The sequence below is a fragment of the Scleropages formosus genome, chromosome 14, assembly GCF_900964775.1.
Source record: "Scleropages formosus chromosome 14, fSclFor1.1, whole genome shotgun sequence".
Classification (NCBI taxonomy): Eukaryota; Metazoa; Chordata; class Actinopteri; order Osteoglossiformes; family Osteoglossidae; genus Scleropages; species Scleropages formosus.
The window spans coordinates 23,642,154-23,659,132 of record NC_041819.1 but is presented as its reverse complement, the minus strand read 5'-3'; the positions used below and the strand labels follow the sequence as shown (position 1 = coordinate 23,659,132).

At 43.6% G+C, this 16,979-nt stretch overlaps 1 protein-coding gene across 1 annotated transcript; it reads left to right on the top strand.

The window, feature by feature from the left end:
• The first annotated feature begins 11,464 nt into the window (after positions 1–11,464).
• LOC108928948 (ice nucleation protein-like) lies at positions 11,465–14,209 on the top strand. Its single transcript, XM_018743163.2, has 5 exons — positions 11,465–11,569; positions 11,651–11,697; positions 11,786–13,963; positions 14,042–14,066; positions 14,140–14,209. Exons 1-4 carry the CDS (start codon positions 11,547–11,549, stop codon positions 14,053–14,055), a joined length of 2,262 nt encoding a protein of 753 aa, XP_018598679.2. The 5' UTR covers positions 11,465–11,546; the 3' UTR covers positions 14,056–14,066; positions 14,140–14,209.
• The last annotated feature ends 2,770 nt before the right edge of the window (positions 14,210–16,979 follow it).

Below are 16,979 nucleotides of genomic sequence, written 5' to 3'. Positions count from 1 at the left end.
CCAAAGGCTCTAACCACTACACCAACTGCTGGCCGGTGTACTGTTTGTTCAGTTTCATCTATTTGTATTCATATTACTTTTTGGCTCTTTTTTTTGTTCTATTAGTGCTTTTCTTGAGCATGATTGATTCGACTTTTTGTATAGCTGTTTTTTCCCCTGAATTGAAGTGCGGGTCAAGGGTTCAACAGCAGGGCTCTGCTGGGGATTTTCACCACCGTGCCACACCCTATCTGCTAACTTGTCTCTGTAATCGCAGTACCAGTAAAGTACAAGGTAAAAAAAAAAATTACCAGTGAAGTCATCATTTACTGCTGACAACCCATTCCACCCAGACCCCAAAGTATCCCAGCCGAGAGGGATATGAACCTGACTCCCCTGGGCACCAGTTCTAACCACTACGCCACCTGCTGCCTGTTGGCGGATTGTGTTCGTTAGGCAAAATTTACAGCAGCTGTAATTCAGACAGATGTGGTCGGACCCCCAAACCACCCCCCCCCAAAGAATCATACTGCCATACTATACCACACTATACTATCTATATGTATATCTTTATACATGTAAAATATAACAGTCACATGACCTTAATCTCCTAAAGCAGCTATCAGCAAAGGGAAGGCGCACATCACTCCCTACTTTATGACATTTTACTTCCCAAAATCATGAGCACACCCCATCTGTCACCCAAAATAATTTCATTCTCTTCAAGTATACATATTTATTAAAGGAAGTTTCCGGCGTCCCGCTTTCCTCGAATGTTAGCAGCGTTCCGTTAGGAAAAGTGCGACGAAGCTTTGAGATCCTTCACATTAATCTAGATTTACTCATCATGTTAAAAAAAAGATAATACATTTTGCTATTAATTAAAAGTAAAGTGAATATGGTATGGTGCATTATCCTGCTCAGGAGCCCATGTGGATCTGGAGAGCGAAGCGGAGCTTCTATTAACATATCGCTGAGCAGATGCTCCGAACCCGGGCCTTTTATTCCCTTTACAGTGGGAGTTAACAGTTTTTCTTTTTTTTTTCCCCCCGTTTGTTTTTCCTCATTTTTTGCTCTTTTCTTTCCCTTCAGTGAGATGCTGTAACGTAATGAGATTCCCTCCATTACAGGCACTACAATTGGATTATTATGGAGAGACGAATGGCAGCGAGAAAAATCTGTTGGTTTTTTATTCTATCACCTCAAGATGTAAAGGTGACCCTGGGCATGGTTCATTAGCCCCCCCCCAACTCATCATGCTGAAGCACCGCTCTTTGCAAGCTCATTGCTAAGCTGCCGCCCAGTCAGCCCCCGGAGACGCCATCGGAGGGTTTTCGAAAAACACAAATGTGTTTATTTTTCATATTTTTTATAGTTGCTCTTCTAGAAAAATTACAGAAGGTGGCAAAGTGGTTAGAGTCGCTGCCTTTAGACCTGGAAGTACCAGGTTTGAACCTGCTTCCGTGCCTTTAATCAAGGTCCGTCCCGTCCGAACCGCTCACCCCACACGGGGCATGGGGAACCGGAGCCTAACCCGGCACACGGGGCGCAGGGCCGGATGGGGAGGGGACACACCCAGGATGGGACGCCAGGCCGTCCCAAGGCACTCCAAGCGGGACTCGAACCCCAGACCCACTGGAGAGCAGGACCCGGTCCAACCCACTGCGCCACCACACCCCCCATCTTTAATCAAGGTATCTACCCTGAATTACCCCAGTAAGAATCATCCTGTAATTTAAACAGGTAAATCAGTGTGATTATCTTGACATCGCAGGTGGCTTTGGAGAAAAGTATCAGCTGAATATGTAAATATAACACACTGCATTGGGTGTGTAGTGCACTCTTCTGTTACTTTTTTAATATTATCGCTCTGGTCTGTTGGTGCTTTTATTGGACATGATTTACTAGACCTTTTCAAGTACCGTGGCCAAGTTCAGGGAAATCAGGGCTCAGCTGAGGGTTTTAACCACACTGTCTGTTAACTTGTCCCTGTAACCACAGTACCAAAAGGTGTAATGTTAGAAAAACAACTGGTGCGGTCACACTTTACAGAGCACCGCAACCCAACCCGGTGGGACCACACAGACCCCAAAGTGACCCAGCCCAGAGGGATTCAAACCTCAGCTGCAACGATTTTTACTCTTTCTCTGTGAACTGAGGTAAACGGAGGTTTACTGGGTTCCTCAGGTGCATTGATGTATTTCCAGTGTGTCAGGTTTCCATAAATTTGCGTCCGTTGGGAACAGCAGGTGACATTGTGGTTAAAGCCACTGCGTTGAAACCAGATGGTCTTTGGAGGTCATCCTGAATTTTGATGGAATTTATCTAATGCTTTAGTACTGAGATTAAAATGTTTATATATAATTTTACATATATAAAGATATAAATATAAATACACATGTATAAATATATGTTCACATACATGTACATGTATGCACACATATATATACTATATATATATAAACACACACACACATTGTCTGAACCGCTTACCCCAAATGGGGTCGCAGGGAGCCGGAGCCTAACCCAGCAACACAGGGTGTAAGGCTGGAGGTGGAGGGGACACACCTAGGACGGGACGCCAGTCCATCACAAGGCACTCCAAGCGGGACTCGAACCCCAGACCCACCGGAGAGCAGGACTCGGTCCCACCTCTAAACTGATACAGTAAAAATATTGTAACTCTGCAGTACATTAGGGTAAATCAATGTAAAATATTTGTGCGCTGGATCCATTTAGGGAAAAGTGTATAAAAAGTGCCCTGGAGGCAGTGGTTGCGTGATTGCTGTAGGACCTCATTATGAAATGGAACATGTTATTGGACCAGAACATATATCTGAGATGAGAGGAAAGGAGAGGAAAAGGCAACATGCTCACACTCTCTTGTTCTATTAAAATGGCACTGCATTAATAAACATGCGGATGAAATTCATAGAGAGGGAAAAATAAAATACTACAACACACCTTGAGCAGCCCAAAAACAGCAAGTCCCCCCCCCCACGGTTAAATATTGATGTCAGGCATGATTTTCGGCTTAAATTCGTGCCTGTCTGATTCGTTCCAGTGTGTAACATGAAACGGCGGCACAAAAGTGTGTTTGTGACGCTTTTAATCCTGTGAGCAGCTGCTTAACAGCAGAGCTGTGCGGGAGCTCAGGAGAAGCGGGGACTGATCTTCCAACCAAACCCTGATGCTCCCCAAAAACTGTAATACCCCCAAAGTCCTTGATGCTCCAGAATCCCTGATCCTTTGCAGAAACCATGATGTCCCCTGGAGGCCCTGATGCTCCACAGTGGCCTGAAAAGGCACCACTTCCAGTTTAGATGCACAGCTGCCCCATCATTAACGCATGGAAAGGCTCCCCAGAAGGCCTCTAAAGCGATTTTCACGGCACACAATGAACAGACCGTTGCTCGCCAGGTGTGTTTTAAATGCCCGGCATGGTTGCGGTTCAGAGGTCTTCTTACAAGACGAACATGCGTGTAGAAAGTGGACTTTCTCCATGGTCTGAACCCAGTGAGAGGTCACCCCACACACACACACACACACACACACACACACACACACACAGAGCCCATTTTCATCCCACTGGGCATCTTTGAAATATTATCCTCAAATTAAACACTTACAGACTGTTCATCTAAATCTCCCTTTTAAATGTCACTTTCTTTTGATACGCTTGATAATACAATGTTTAAAACACCTGTAACAGGAAATAACTGTGAATAACCATCCCTGTAGTCTTTGGTACAGTTTCACTGTCATAAATCTGTTATTTACACCAAAAAGGTGATGTTATAAATTCTGCTTACCCAGAACCAGTAATTAAAAAAAAAATGTGTACATTAAATGACAGCAAAGGAAAGAATGTGAATTTTCTGCAGAAAGCTAGAAGTTTTAATGAATTAATGTGTTTTTTTAGCTGAACGTGAGAGTCTCTCGTTTCTCTTAACCCAAGACCAAGGCTGACCGCCTCGTCTAACAGAACGTTTCTCAGCTCCACTCCCAGGAACCCAAGGGGCGGCACAGTGTTTTATTCTGGCCAAGCAAATTATTTTCAAAAAATGTGTTAGGTATATCAGTTCAATAACAGCAATGGTCATATAGGCGCTTAAATATTGCTAACATACACATTTATTCATTTAGCTGACGCTCTTCTCCAAAGTGATTTACAACGTTTGGCTGAGTTACCGCTTTATACAGCTGATCATTTTTACTGTGTCACTAAAGGGTAAGTATCTTGATCAAGGGTACGACAAGAGGATGTGACATTTGAACTCAGCTCCTTCAGGTCCAAAGGCAGCTGCTTCCTTGTGTGTGTGTGTGTGTGTGTGTGTGTGTGTGTGCTTGTTTATAAACATACTCTCCAAACTAAAGTATTAGAGCAATACTATTAGAATCAGTAAAATATAGTATATGTTTCAGGATGACCTTCAAATTTATAATAAGCAATAAAAAAATAAAAGTAAAAGAAATTGGGATGAATTGTGCATGTGCATAAAGGGTATTGGCTTGATTTTCTGCAGCACGAATAAAATTCTGGTTTTCGAAGGGTTCGGTCTGCTTTGGAACTTAACGCTGCACTTTACGCACTACATCATCCTTTTCTGCTTGATGCTTTCAGTAGGAGGGTGGAAATAAGAAATTCTCTGCAAAATTTTAGCTGATTTAAACTAAATCCTGGGTGCTTTAGCATTTTAACTACATCCCTTCAATTATACTGGTCTCTGCCTGCAGTTGTAAATAAATGAATAATATATGGACACAGTTATTTCATAAATCTAATAAATCTGACGATGAATTCTGGAAATATATTAACCATTTCGTCGGTGTCTGTGGGTTTGATTAATGGTTCGGTTTGTTGATACGCACCAGATACATGGGATGACTTAGGGTTGAGAATCCAAGTTAATTGGGAAAAATGGATTGCAAAGTAATGGGCGGGGCAAAGAGGATCCCACTGTGGAGGAGAAAATGAGGTGACAGATTCCACCAGCAGTAGTGATACCATGGTTACACAAAGGTCAGCAGGGGGCATAGTGGTTAAAACCATTGAATTGCAATCAAAGGAACCAGGTTCAATTTCCACCTGGGTAAACAAACCTATTACACTCAGCCCTGTTATTTGGTCTCGCAGTATCCAGTTCTTCGTCTATCTTGTCTGCACTGATTAATACTACATATCATTAATTAGACCAGATTTTCATCGATCGGGTCTGCAGCATTGGGTTTGGGCCACAACCTTCAGTTCATCACAATAAACTGAGTCTGAAATTTGCACCAAGCCACTGTGTGAGACCGAGGGCGCACTGCATTGTGGGAACAGTGTACCCACGCTCTCATCTGCACTGTGGTACTCTAAAATCTCACTTGGGCACTCACCCTGCATCCTCTCTTTTGCATCTTTGAGCTTTAATTTTTAAATGATATTTATCTTATAATATCCTCTAGTTATTCAGTCAGAAATGTGACATATAGCCTTTGTCTTCCTCAAGCTGGTCCACATACACAATCCTGATACATTTACTTTGCGAAATCATATTAGCTATTATTAGTAATTAATCATTCTATTTTAAATTGTGTCACAACTTTTTCACTAAGACTTTTGCCAGTTTTGTGGATGATTTTTGATGAACTTAGGATGGGTTGGAATAAAGTGGAATTTCTCCCTTTGAGTGAGTAATAATAATGGAATAAGTCTTTTCTTTATCCGGTCTTTCGATATGCAGTCCATTTTCAGGAATTAGGAGCAGTTAATGGGAGTAAGTGTATTATAAATTGTTTCCTCCAAAGGCATCACTTAAATTAATAAATGTACAACCAGATTTGTGATTCAGTTACTCAAGGACTTAATTTCGCTGTACCCTTAAGCAAGTTGCTTAACCTGCATTACCTGTGTCAAGTGTCAGTGTAAAAGTATGTAAATCAAGTTATTCTGAGGACATCTGCACCAGGGGCCACTTGCGATGCCCCGGTTGTGCCGACCACATGCTTCTTCACAACCATTGCTCGTAGCCCTGCCAGTGGCACACGAAGCACCTGGGAGCAGGGATTCTGCAGTTATGGCTCGGTTTAATGGCTGTGACATTTGGTGCACGCCAGGGCCATGCTGCTCCATCCCCGCACTGCAGCCAGTGCTGCCAGTCCCTGTTACCTCCCCTGGAACCCCCAGCATGACACATCCTACTCAGTTGAGTTTTCAATTTCTTTATTTGAATCCTCAGTCTAAATTCAGAACAAACATGTACAATTTAAAATAAAATTCCTTACAGTGCAAAAATAATTGCATTCTGATTAACCTGGCACTGTTTGTTTGTCCTCAGCAGTAACAAGCCTCTCTTTCCGCATGGAAAGCCATAACTGGTAAAATATTAATTTATAATATCAAGTTTACGACGGCTATTTAAATACTGCATCCTTTCTTCATATCATGCTCGGCAGAAGAGAACCCCAGTGTGACGCAGCGGTGCTCCACCACCGAGGGCTGTGTTACCATGGTGTTACATGGCACTCCTACTGTACTTAATTTGTACGGTAACAGCACAGTTACACTCGGAGCAGCTTGTTATTGTCAGACACAGGGCAATAACAGTAATTCAGTTATCCTGGGACTGAATATCTGTAAAAAAATAAAGAAATAATAATAACAATAATTTTATATATATATATATATATAGGGACAGCTGGAAGTGTAGAGGTTACAGCTATTGCCTTGGGACCCAAAGCTCATAGATTCAATTCCGACCTTCGGATGTAGTACCTTTGAGCAGGGTACTTACCCCAAATTGCTCCAGTAAAATTACCCGGCTGTGTAAATGGGTGAATAAGTGCAAGTACCTTAACGCTGTAGGTTTCTTTGGAGAAAAGCCTCAACTAAATGAGTACATGTAAATATGTATATATAGTTATAGTTACTTATCTTGCTTGTAATGTCTAATATATATATATGAGACTCTCCTGTGTTGAGAATCATGGTAGAACAGTGACGTGTTCTACATTTCCTTCATCTCAGTGTTCCTAGTAGGTCTTTCAAGATGATTACTTCCTGGAAGAAGAAAGAGGAAAGTGGACCCATTATGCCCACTTCACCCCCAGCCATGCATGAAAAGGCCAACAGAGACAGAATAATTCATGCTCCGCAAAATACCCTTTAATAACTCAGTAACAACTGTTACTTCCTCCACCCACAGATCTACCTGTATATGGGAGTGAATGTTCGCACAACCGGTCAATTCTGGGGCTGAACTTCGTTTTCCTTCCCAAATTGCCTACATGCTTGAAGTTATAAGTGTGTATCAAGGAAAAAAGACTAAGAGGATTTGTGATTTTCTGAGATGGCCAGAGAATCTAGTGCATTTACCTCATTTGATGTGTCAAAACAGTCATTTAGATACGGGCCGAGGGGATTTACCTGCTTAGTGCACCCCCCTATCTCCAGCAGATCAAATTACCATGTCTTCAGATGCCACGGAGCGTGATTGAGGTCCTGGGAGCGCCACGATAACGGCCCTGCGGCTTAGTGGCACCTGCCGTGCTGCGATCAAAGTCTCGAGGGGCCACAACCTGGAGCTACACTCGGTGGACCCTCGAAATGCCAAAGTTCAACACTTGACATAGAGTCTTCTCTGGGTTTGTAGATAAAGGCATTCATTTCTCAGAAATAATGATTTTCATATACGATTCAGTCGTTTGATATGAATAATATAGCAAGGCACACTGCATAAATATTTATACACTCCTAATATAGGAGGGTGTATTTATTTATTTCCCGCCAAGTGAGTTATACAAGTGACACGGTGGCACAGTAGGTAACGCTGGTGGCTCACAGCTCATAACAGCTGTGGGTTTGGACATGGGTATGATTCCCCACTCTGTGTCTGTGGAGTTTGTGTGTGTTTCAGGTGAAATGGGGACTCTACACTGCCCATAGGTTGTGTGTGTGACTGCCCTGCAATGGACTGGCATACCATGCAGGTTGTACCCTACTTCACAACCTGCTTTTCCAGAATAGGCTCTGGACCACTGTGGCCCTGCTTAGGTGAAGCAGTTAATGATAATGGATGAATGGACAACATCAGTTATAACAAAAAAAAACACAGATATAATTAGATACTGATATTCACTATTAAGTGAATGTATTATTACAATTCTTATTATTATGATTATTTAGGTTTTGAGTTTGTTGGAGGTACAGAAGCTATACAAAGGAATTATTTCGAGAAGCCGGGACACCTTTCTTAATGGGCTGAAATCCATTACTGTCCCCTTTCAGATGGTGCCGTAATGAAATCCATCCACCAAGACAGTCATTAAGGCTCCACCGGCGGCTCACCAGGTCTCACTTTGTGCAAATTACATCACCAGACCCCAGCGTTGTCTGGAGGACTTCCGTGGAGGACCTCCTTTTCCCCTCCATGACATGCCGGCGAGAGATCATTATCTAAGCCTGAAAATGTATTCATACTTATGCACAAAATAATTGGCCCTGATTGATCATCATGATTAATGAGGTAACAGTTTCAGCCAAATCCGTCGTAATACAATAGAAAAGTTGGAAACACAAAAGAGCCTTAAAAATGTCAAACTACTTCTCTGTTTTTCTGCTATTTTCCAACAGAATATGTATTTATGTACTATTTAAAAAAATCATAGGACCAGTGTCATTGGGTCTATGCTCATGCATGCTTATACTGAAAGGAAGAAGAGTGTTTTTCCAATGAGTAAAAAATAGGTATTGTGAGAAAGGGTTAAGCCAGTGAAGGGGTTAAACCTGACATAGATAGATAGATAGATAGATAGATAGATAGATAGATAGATAGATAGATAGATAGTATGGCTTTGGTTCTTCAAAGCATCTTGGATCCCAGAGCATACTTGGTCAACGTGGTCAGACCAGTCCTGCTTCTGCTGCAGCCAGTCCAATCCACCTGAGCTTTTCCCAGAGTGGTCATGCTTCTGATCAAGTTGGCAGTTACCCCCCTGGCATATAGACCAGCACAGGGGACAGGCTACTGGAGAGCTTCTGCTCAGAGCACTGGTGCTCTGCCATACTACAGGATTCCAAGTAGCTATATGCCTGCTCCAGGTTTACTTCATGTGAACTATGGTTCTGGTCAGACTAATAACATACAGGCTTCATATGGTTCTGGATCCTTGCTTGAAACAAGACTCCATGGAAGGTAGTCATTGGGACTCAATTTTCTAGTGAGGGTGAATCTGACAAGCATCCAATAATTATTGTTGGAGCCATAATACCACTGTACTACTCAACTATCTAATCCAGTTGCTGCCAATGTACTAAAGCAACATCTACAAATGATAATCCATCATGGATCTCAAATTAGATTAGCAGGGGCTAACCTAAGTAGCCCACTATCAATTTGACACTGTAGCAAATATTGCTGTAATGACCTTCATTATCAGTTTATGCAGGAACCAGGTCTGTTGCAAACAGCTGGATTCTGGGTGAAATGTGAAGTGCTCCACCCCTGGGGGGATTTACAGGGAATGCAATGGTGGTTGGGAGCAGAAGAGAGGAACGCTGGGGGGGGTGCTAAGCAGGCAAGTTTGAAGTGCAGGTCCTGGAGGAAAAGGGGGCTGGAGAGCAAGACCATTTTTTTTTTTTTTATTCTGTGCTGGTGTTCCAGTAAAACATTCATGACTGTTGTCTGCGTCCTTTGCCTTCTCTGACTCCGGAGAGGTGTGTGCCACTGTACTGGTCATGACAAACATCTAGGAACTATTGTTCACAAAAGGGAACATGCCTTTGCTTCTCCTAAAGGCTATGTTTATAGGACTGGTACTACTAGAATTTCACTATATCAAAGGGAGGAGCATAACTAAACGGTACTTCTGAAATTGAGTGAACTGAAACTATGGGGCTTCATACAAAGCTTCTCAGGGCTACTATGTACGGGCAAGGTTAGAAAGGCATCCTAGATATTCTCATCTTTCCAGTAAGTCTGTGCATAAATGACACTAATCAAGCACAAAAGACTGCACTCTGCTACTTTCTAGACCATGTCATCACTTTCTTCAAGGAGACTTACAACTATAGAGCTGCGTGTGTGTGCAGACTACAGTTCACCAATTAATACAACCTTGAGGTGACAATTTTCAATCTCTGCTACAAGACTGATTGTCCCGTGAATTGCAACTCTGTCCCAATAACAGAAAAAGACCAGTCAGTTCAGATGCGAGAAATTCAAAATAGGTAGAACCTTATGAGGTTAGTCACGTTCTCTGGATGTATCAGCAATGACTGGTAAAGACTATCAAAATTAGTAATAAGCAGTGGCTTGAGGGGGCTGCGGTGACACGGAGGGTTTGGCCAGGTCCTGCTCTCTGTTGGGTCTGGGGATCAAGCCCTCCTTGAGGTGCCTTGCGGTTAGGCTCCGGTTTGCTGCAATGCCACTCGGGACAAGTGGCTTCAGTGTGTGTGTGTGTGTGTGCGCGCATTGGCTTGAGCAAAAACTAGTTGACTGCAGCTTGATAAATGGTCTTAGCTATTTAAGTGATATTCTATCACTGCTGCTGCCAGTTAGTGCTTAACCAGCTAGGGACACAACAGAAACGCAATGACATAGCATTACATGTTTTTTTTTTTTTAAAAGGTGTCAAGGATGCAGACAAGGATGACAACACATGTAAAACCCAGGTGAAACTGAAGCGATAACTTTAGGTTATGTTAACTTTCTATGTAAAAGTACAATTTCTGCAAAAATGTACTTCGGTAACTCATTGTTACCCACATCTGGTTAAAAATTCCTCTTTTCTGAATTTTACTAGGGGGCGTGGTGGCGCAGTGGGTTGGACTGGGTCCTGCTCTCCGGTAGGTCTGGGGTTCAAGTCCTGCTTGGGGTGCCTTGCGGTGGACTGGTGTCCCGTCCTGGGTGTGTTCCCTCCCCCTCTGGCCTTACGCCCTGTGTTGCCAGGTAGGCTCCGTGACCCCGTATGGGACAAGCGGTTCTGAAAATGTGTGTGTGTGTGTGTGTGTGTGTGTGTGTGTGTGTGTGAATTTTACTAACTTTGACTATTAAGAAGTGGTGAAGTGCTGCATTATGAGTGTCCTGATTCCTGATGATTCTTCAGTACTCATGAAAGTAGGGGATGTGATCCCACGCACAGCCTCAGCATAAACATCCTCCTGAGATCCAAAAAAGTGAAATCAGGCAGAAAAGCACACAGTGTTAACAATTAAAAATTAAAGCAGCATTTAATTAAAGATCACAGTAAATTTAAATATTACATTTCTGAGCTGAGCCAAAACAAAAAAAAATCCCTCAACAAGAAATCACTTAACAAAGAAAGGAAAAAAAAAAAATGAAACATCTTAAAAAAGTGACTGATCGAAATAGTTATACGTGACGTGGGTGTTGAGTCACTAACCCTGATCCAATCAGTGGTTTCAATTGTTTTCAGCTGTTCCTGATCAGCTTGAAAGGACTTAAAGGCAACAAGTTCCCAGTAGAAAGGTATCCAGTGTGGGGTGAAGAGCTCCATGTAAGCTCTTTTGTATAGGCAAGGTTGCTGTAGTAGCTTTTACTGGGTTGGTCTAGATTTGCACAATGGCTCTTGACCTTTACTTAAGGTAAGTGTTTTATTTGTTTGGAGTTGCCTTTTGTTCCTTCATGTGTATCAAATATAATGACTTGTCTGGCTTGTTTTACAGAGTGCTTTGCTTGTCAGTGAGTATAGCCTGTATAAAAGCCCATGAAGGTGAGCAGTATCTTTTAGTGGAAGACATAATGCTTACAACATAGTCCTTGTTTCACTTGGTCAATTCTATTCTTTCATGTTGTGACAGGTCATGGCTTTGGTGCTCAACAGCAATATTATCCAAATGCTGTTGCCACTGGTGGCCGTTTCAGTTCATCCCAGCTCAGCAGCTATGAGCCTACCTCAAACAAGCCTATTTCAGCCATATATGAGTCTAGCCAGACCACAAACTCCCTCAGCAGTGCCATCCCTGTTGCAGTCACACCAGCCTCCAGTAACCTCTGGGCAGGATATCAGAGGTTAGGCGGAGACCCCCTAGCTACCAACAATGTAGCTTCAAGTATCTTTAGCTCTCTCTCTGCTCCAAGTGAGAGATTCAAGGATGGCTTTGGTTCTGCCCAGCATGTTAATACCCGGAGCACGTGTCCTCCTAGGACAAGTGCTCATACCAGGGCTGCTTTTGCTGCAGGCACTCCAATCCCCCTTGGCTCTTCCCAGAGTGGTCATGTTGCTGCTTACCCACTGGCATATGGACTGGGAGGGGGGACAGGTTCCCATGGGGGTTCTGCTCAGGGTACTGGTGCTCTGCCCTACTACACCATTCCAAGTAGCTATAGCTCTGCTCCAGGTTTACCGCATATGAACTATGGTTCTGGATCCTTGCATGAAATGAACAGATATGCTTACACCCTTCTAGTGCCCTCTCAAGGCGTTGGTTCCCACACTAATTCTGGTTCTGCTCAAACCCTAGAATACCATCCTTATTCCAGTATACCTCAGGTCAGCTATGCTTCTACTCAAGGGCTGGACTCCCAGCAGTCAGTTGGCTCACCTGCCAGCTACAGTTATCCCATGGCTCTGGGATCCCACACAAATCTTGGCTTGGCTCATGAAGCAGGAGCTCAACTCGCACCACCTTTTGTACGGGGTAGTTCTGTATTGACCCATGGCTTGAGTGCTCGAGGTTCCGACCCTAGTTGGAAAGCCTCTGGCTATTTGCAAGGCCCGTATACCCAGTTGGGCTCTGGGTCAACATGGGTCCCCAGTGGCTTAGCACCACCTGCTGCTGCTTCCCAGGAGAGGTGTGGTTTTTCCTTGCCTACTGGCTACCGCACTAGGCATGGCTTTCCGGGTAGTGACGGTACCACCCAGACCCTAGTTTCCCAACTAACATCCTCCAACCGTCCAGCTGGCTATAGTTATTCCCCTGGCATGAACTCCCAGGGTGTCAGTACATCTGGCCAGGTCTTAAGCTTGCCGAGTGTCTCTCGAGCTCCATGCAATATGGGCTGTGCACAAACTGGCTTTAGTGGACAAGGTACAAGTACCACAACCAGTCTTGGTGTGGGTCAGGCTTCTGGCTCTCAGAGCAACCCTGGTTACCAAAACCTAGTATCTCAGGTTACTTCAGGTACACCTTATGTTCCCCATATGCCTTTTCAGGGGACAGACTGGCCTTCCTTGCCATATCAAGTTGCTGTGATGAGCTACGGTTCTGGTTCGCATGTCACTCCTCAACCTAGCTATGAGTCCACTCGGGACTTGCATTATTGGACTAGGAATGCTTTTCCCCAGAGATATGGGATGCAGGCAATATCTGCTCCTCTACAACAGGGCTCTGGATCTAAACAAATCCTGAGCCCTCTGGGTTATGGTTTCAGTCAAATGACTGACCCTGGTTATGTGCAGGGAGTACAGTCTCAGTTTGGGTCTGCTCTGGTCAGTTCTGTGCCTAGCTCCCCTGGGAGGAAGAATGATGGTTGTAATGTGGGGCAAGGCTCTCAGGCTAGGTATGGTTCTACTTTGCCTTCTGTTGATCACAGAAGTGGTGATTCTCCAAGCACCTTTGGCTTGGTCAGTAGTCCCACTTTGCAAAAGACAAGATCACAAATGTCCTTTGGAATCCCTCTGCCTGTGACCAAGCAGGGGTTGGTTGTCCAAGGCTTTCCTGAGTTGGCTGACACTTATACTGCTGCACATAGCTTAGGTTCCCACCGTACCACTGGATCTAATCATGTCAGTGCTGGTGCTGCACACACCAGACCTCTGCAAGGCTCCATGTCTACTGGCTCTGTCAGTTCGTCCCAGGAGGCTGGTAACCATCTTGCCATTGCACAGCAAATGGCCTCACATGGAATCTCTAGCTCTGGCCAAGGTGTTGGTTCCCCTGCTCAAACATCAGGTTTCCAGCTGAGGGCTGGATCTGCACCAACTGGATGGGCTTCTGGCAGTCAGTTCAGGAAATACTGGCACAGATTTCTTCCAGGTGAGCCTTTAAACATTTATAGCCTCTATAAGGATAATGTCTACTTGCATTCAACATTATCCTTTCCTTTCTTCCTAGGACAAGGGCAATGAAGCATCTTAGGGTAAGCTGCATCTTACACTGTGGAAGCAATTCAGGTCATTTGGCTACTTCTAATTGAAGGCTTCTCATTGCAGGTGTTGCAGTCATTCAGCATGACCTGTTGAGCTCTCTTGTGAACTTGAAATAAACATTACCTTTCCTACATGTACTGAGCAGGAGTCTCCTTATTAGGGTACAAGGTTTAAGCTTTGTTCCTTTTGGCTTGTAAATGTTCATGTTCATCCAGTGAACAAGTGGCTTGAAGAGCTTTTCAATTACAAGGCCTAGTTGTATACAAGGTGTAGCACTGACTACTGTGCTCCATGGAATGTAGTAATCATTGGACTCGCTGCTCTACTGGGAACAACTTTTACAAGTAAAAATAAATTACTGATGGAATCCTAATGTCATTGTTCACTAATCCAGTTGCTACATCTAGGAAGTACTCAAGGGATGAGCATAGTCAATTTGTTTCTAGCTTTATACAAAGCTCCTCAGGGGTATGAACCACTGGTAAAGACCTCCATTTTGTGATTGCTCTTCCCAGTAAGTCTAAAATATAAAGTGATAGTCTACAAAAGACTACTCTGCTTTATGGAATATTTTTCCATCATTGTTCCATGTGACTTACAGCTACACAATTCTCTAAACAAATTACCAGTTAATACAACCTTGAGGTGAGTTGTTAGTATTTGCAAATACTAACTGTCCCATGGAAACTTTCAAACTAACACCAGTTGGTGCCAATGTTCAGGCAGGGTTGCTGAGATTTTCTTTGTTGGACTGGTTTGTAGTTGAAATGACTTGAGATTTGCTTTGAGCAGTGCTGTTATTTCAGTGCTTATCTGGTGCTAGAGGACATGGGTTCAATCCCTGCTCAGTCTGTGTGGCATTTGCATGTTCTCCATGTCTGCATGGGTTTTGTTCTCCCAGTCCAAAGCATGCTGGTCAGGTGTGGTGTGGATTCCACTGATGTATGGGTGAGTGACCCAGTGTAAGTCACCATGGTGAATAAGTTATATGGATTGATAACGGGGTTCATTGGAATTTTGCTTTGGAGAAAAGCATCTGCAAAATGTTTTTATGGCTCAACTTCCTTGCTTTGTACTTTTTGCCCTAACTGTAAATAACCAGTTTGGCTTGCTCTGCAGTGTGCTTTGCTTGTTGAGTACATGCAGTGTAGAAGACCAAATAAAGTGAGCAATAGCATTCAATGGAAAAAAGTTTGCTTTAAGCAATGGCCTTCAAGCATTTCAGCTCTTTCCTTGGGTTCCAGGTCATTAATGTTGCTGTGGAACACCAAACCATCCTAGTGCTGTTGCCATTGGTGGCACTTTCAGTTCATCCCAGAGCAGGGGTGTAGTTACATGGTGGCCAGTGCCACCCGTTGTGCAAAGCACTCTGACAACACTGGCAGGTGACTCCTTCCGCCCCCCCCCCCCCCCCCCCAAACCTCTATGAGCCGCATAGTGTGCGGCAGTATTAGGCTGAAGAGCTGCCAACCAGCCGCACGACAGAAATCTCCGCGTGTAGGAGGGAGGAGTAGGAGCAGTAAAATTTAATTTTGGTGCTGTTACTCCAGCCAAGTCTGGCGCAAGTGAGCAACGCAAGGGGATACGGTGATCAGGAGAGTGAAACCAATGTTTATGTACATTTCACTACCATTTTGTGAAAGTTTGTTAAAGTTGAGGTACTGGAATGTTTCATCATCAGAAACAAATTATCATAAATATCACATAACTCAGCTAATGTTAGCTGAAGTTACTGCAACTGCTAGCTAGTAGCTAATTTTTAAAATAACATTACCACATCACACACTTACATTATGAGTCTGTCACTTTTTTTTTTTTTTTTGTAAGTAGCTATTCAATTTAATAATGAAAGTTTCTTGATAGGTGTGTTTTCTCTAAACTGTAGAGAGCATGAAAAGGAAAGCGGGGGAAGGTAGGAAAATACATCCTCTTTTTGCAAAGAGGACTAGTACCAGTAAAACTGAAAATGACAAAGAGACAGGCAGGGAAATGTGTGCTGCTGAGAGAGACGAGGAGGAAGCAGCGATAGTTGGAGAGGGAGCTTGTGGAGAAGCTCTACAGACACAACACACATCAGACCAGACAGAATCAGAGATGAGCAGAAACTCAGGTAGTCAGTCATTGCCCACCAGCTATGTAGGTTACATATGTTGCATCTGCAAACATATTTCAATACCCAATTTGCACATTAGCATCTAAATACACAAATGTAAAATAAGGATTGTCTTAAACTATTTTTAGACATCTGCAAGTACTGCCACTGTAACTTGTGTACAGTTGTAATAAATTCTGTAGAATTTGCTTTTGGAACAGTATGTGAGTGGGGTTTTTTTTGGGGGGGGGGGCACCCCTGGAAAAAAGTTCTGGCTACACCTCTGTCCCAAAGCAGCAGCTATGCTCCTCCCTCAAACCAGTCTGTTTTAGGCACATACAGTTCTGGTCAGACCACAAAATCCCTCAATAGCTCCAACCCTGTTGCAGTCAAGTCAGTTTCTAACCTTTGGGCAGGATATCTGACCTGAAGTAAAGACAACCCCCCCCCCGTACCAGAAATGTAACATCAAGTGCCTTAAGCTCTCCCTCACTTCTAAATGAGACTCAAGTATGGCTTTACTTCTACGGGTGGCATTGGTTCTTCACAGCACGTTGGTACCCAGAGCGCACTTGATCATGGTACGATGAACCTCCGTGCAGCAAGTGGTAGGCTGCAAACTAGGTTTACTTGAGTCACACATCTGCAGCTATGCCTCTTTCTCTTAATGTAATGCATAAATTGTACTTTTACTGAGATGTACGTTGCTTTGGACAAAAGCGTCTGCTAAATGAATAAATGTAGAAGTGCTCACACCACTGCAGCTTCTGCTGCAGCCACTCCAATCTACCTTGGCTTTTCACAAAGTGCT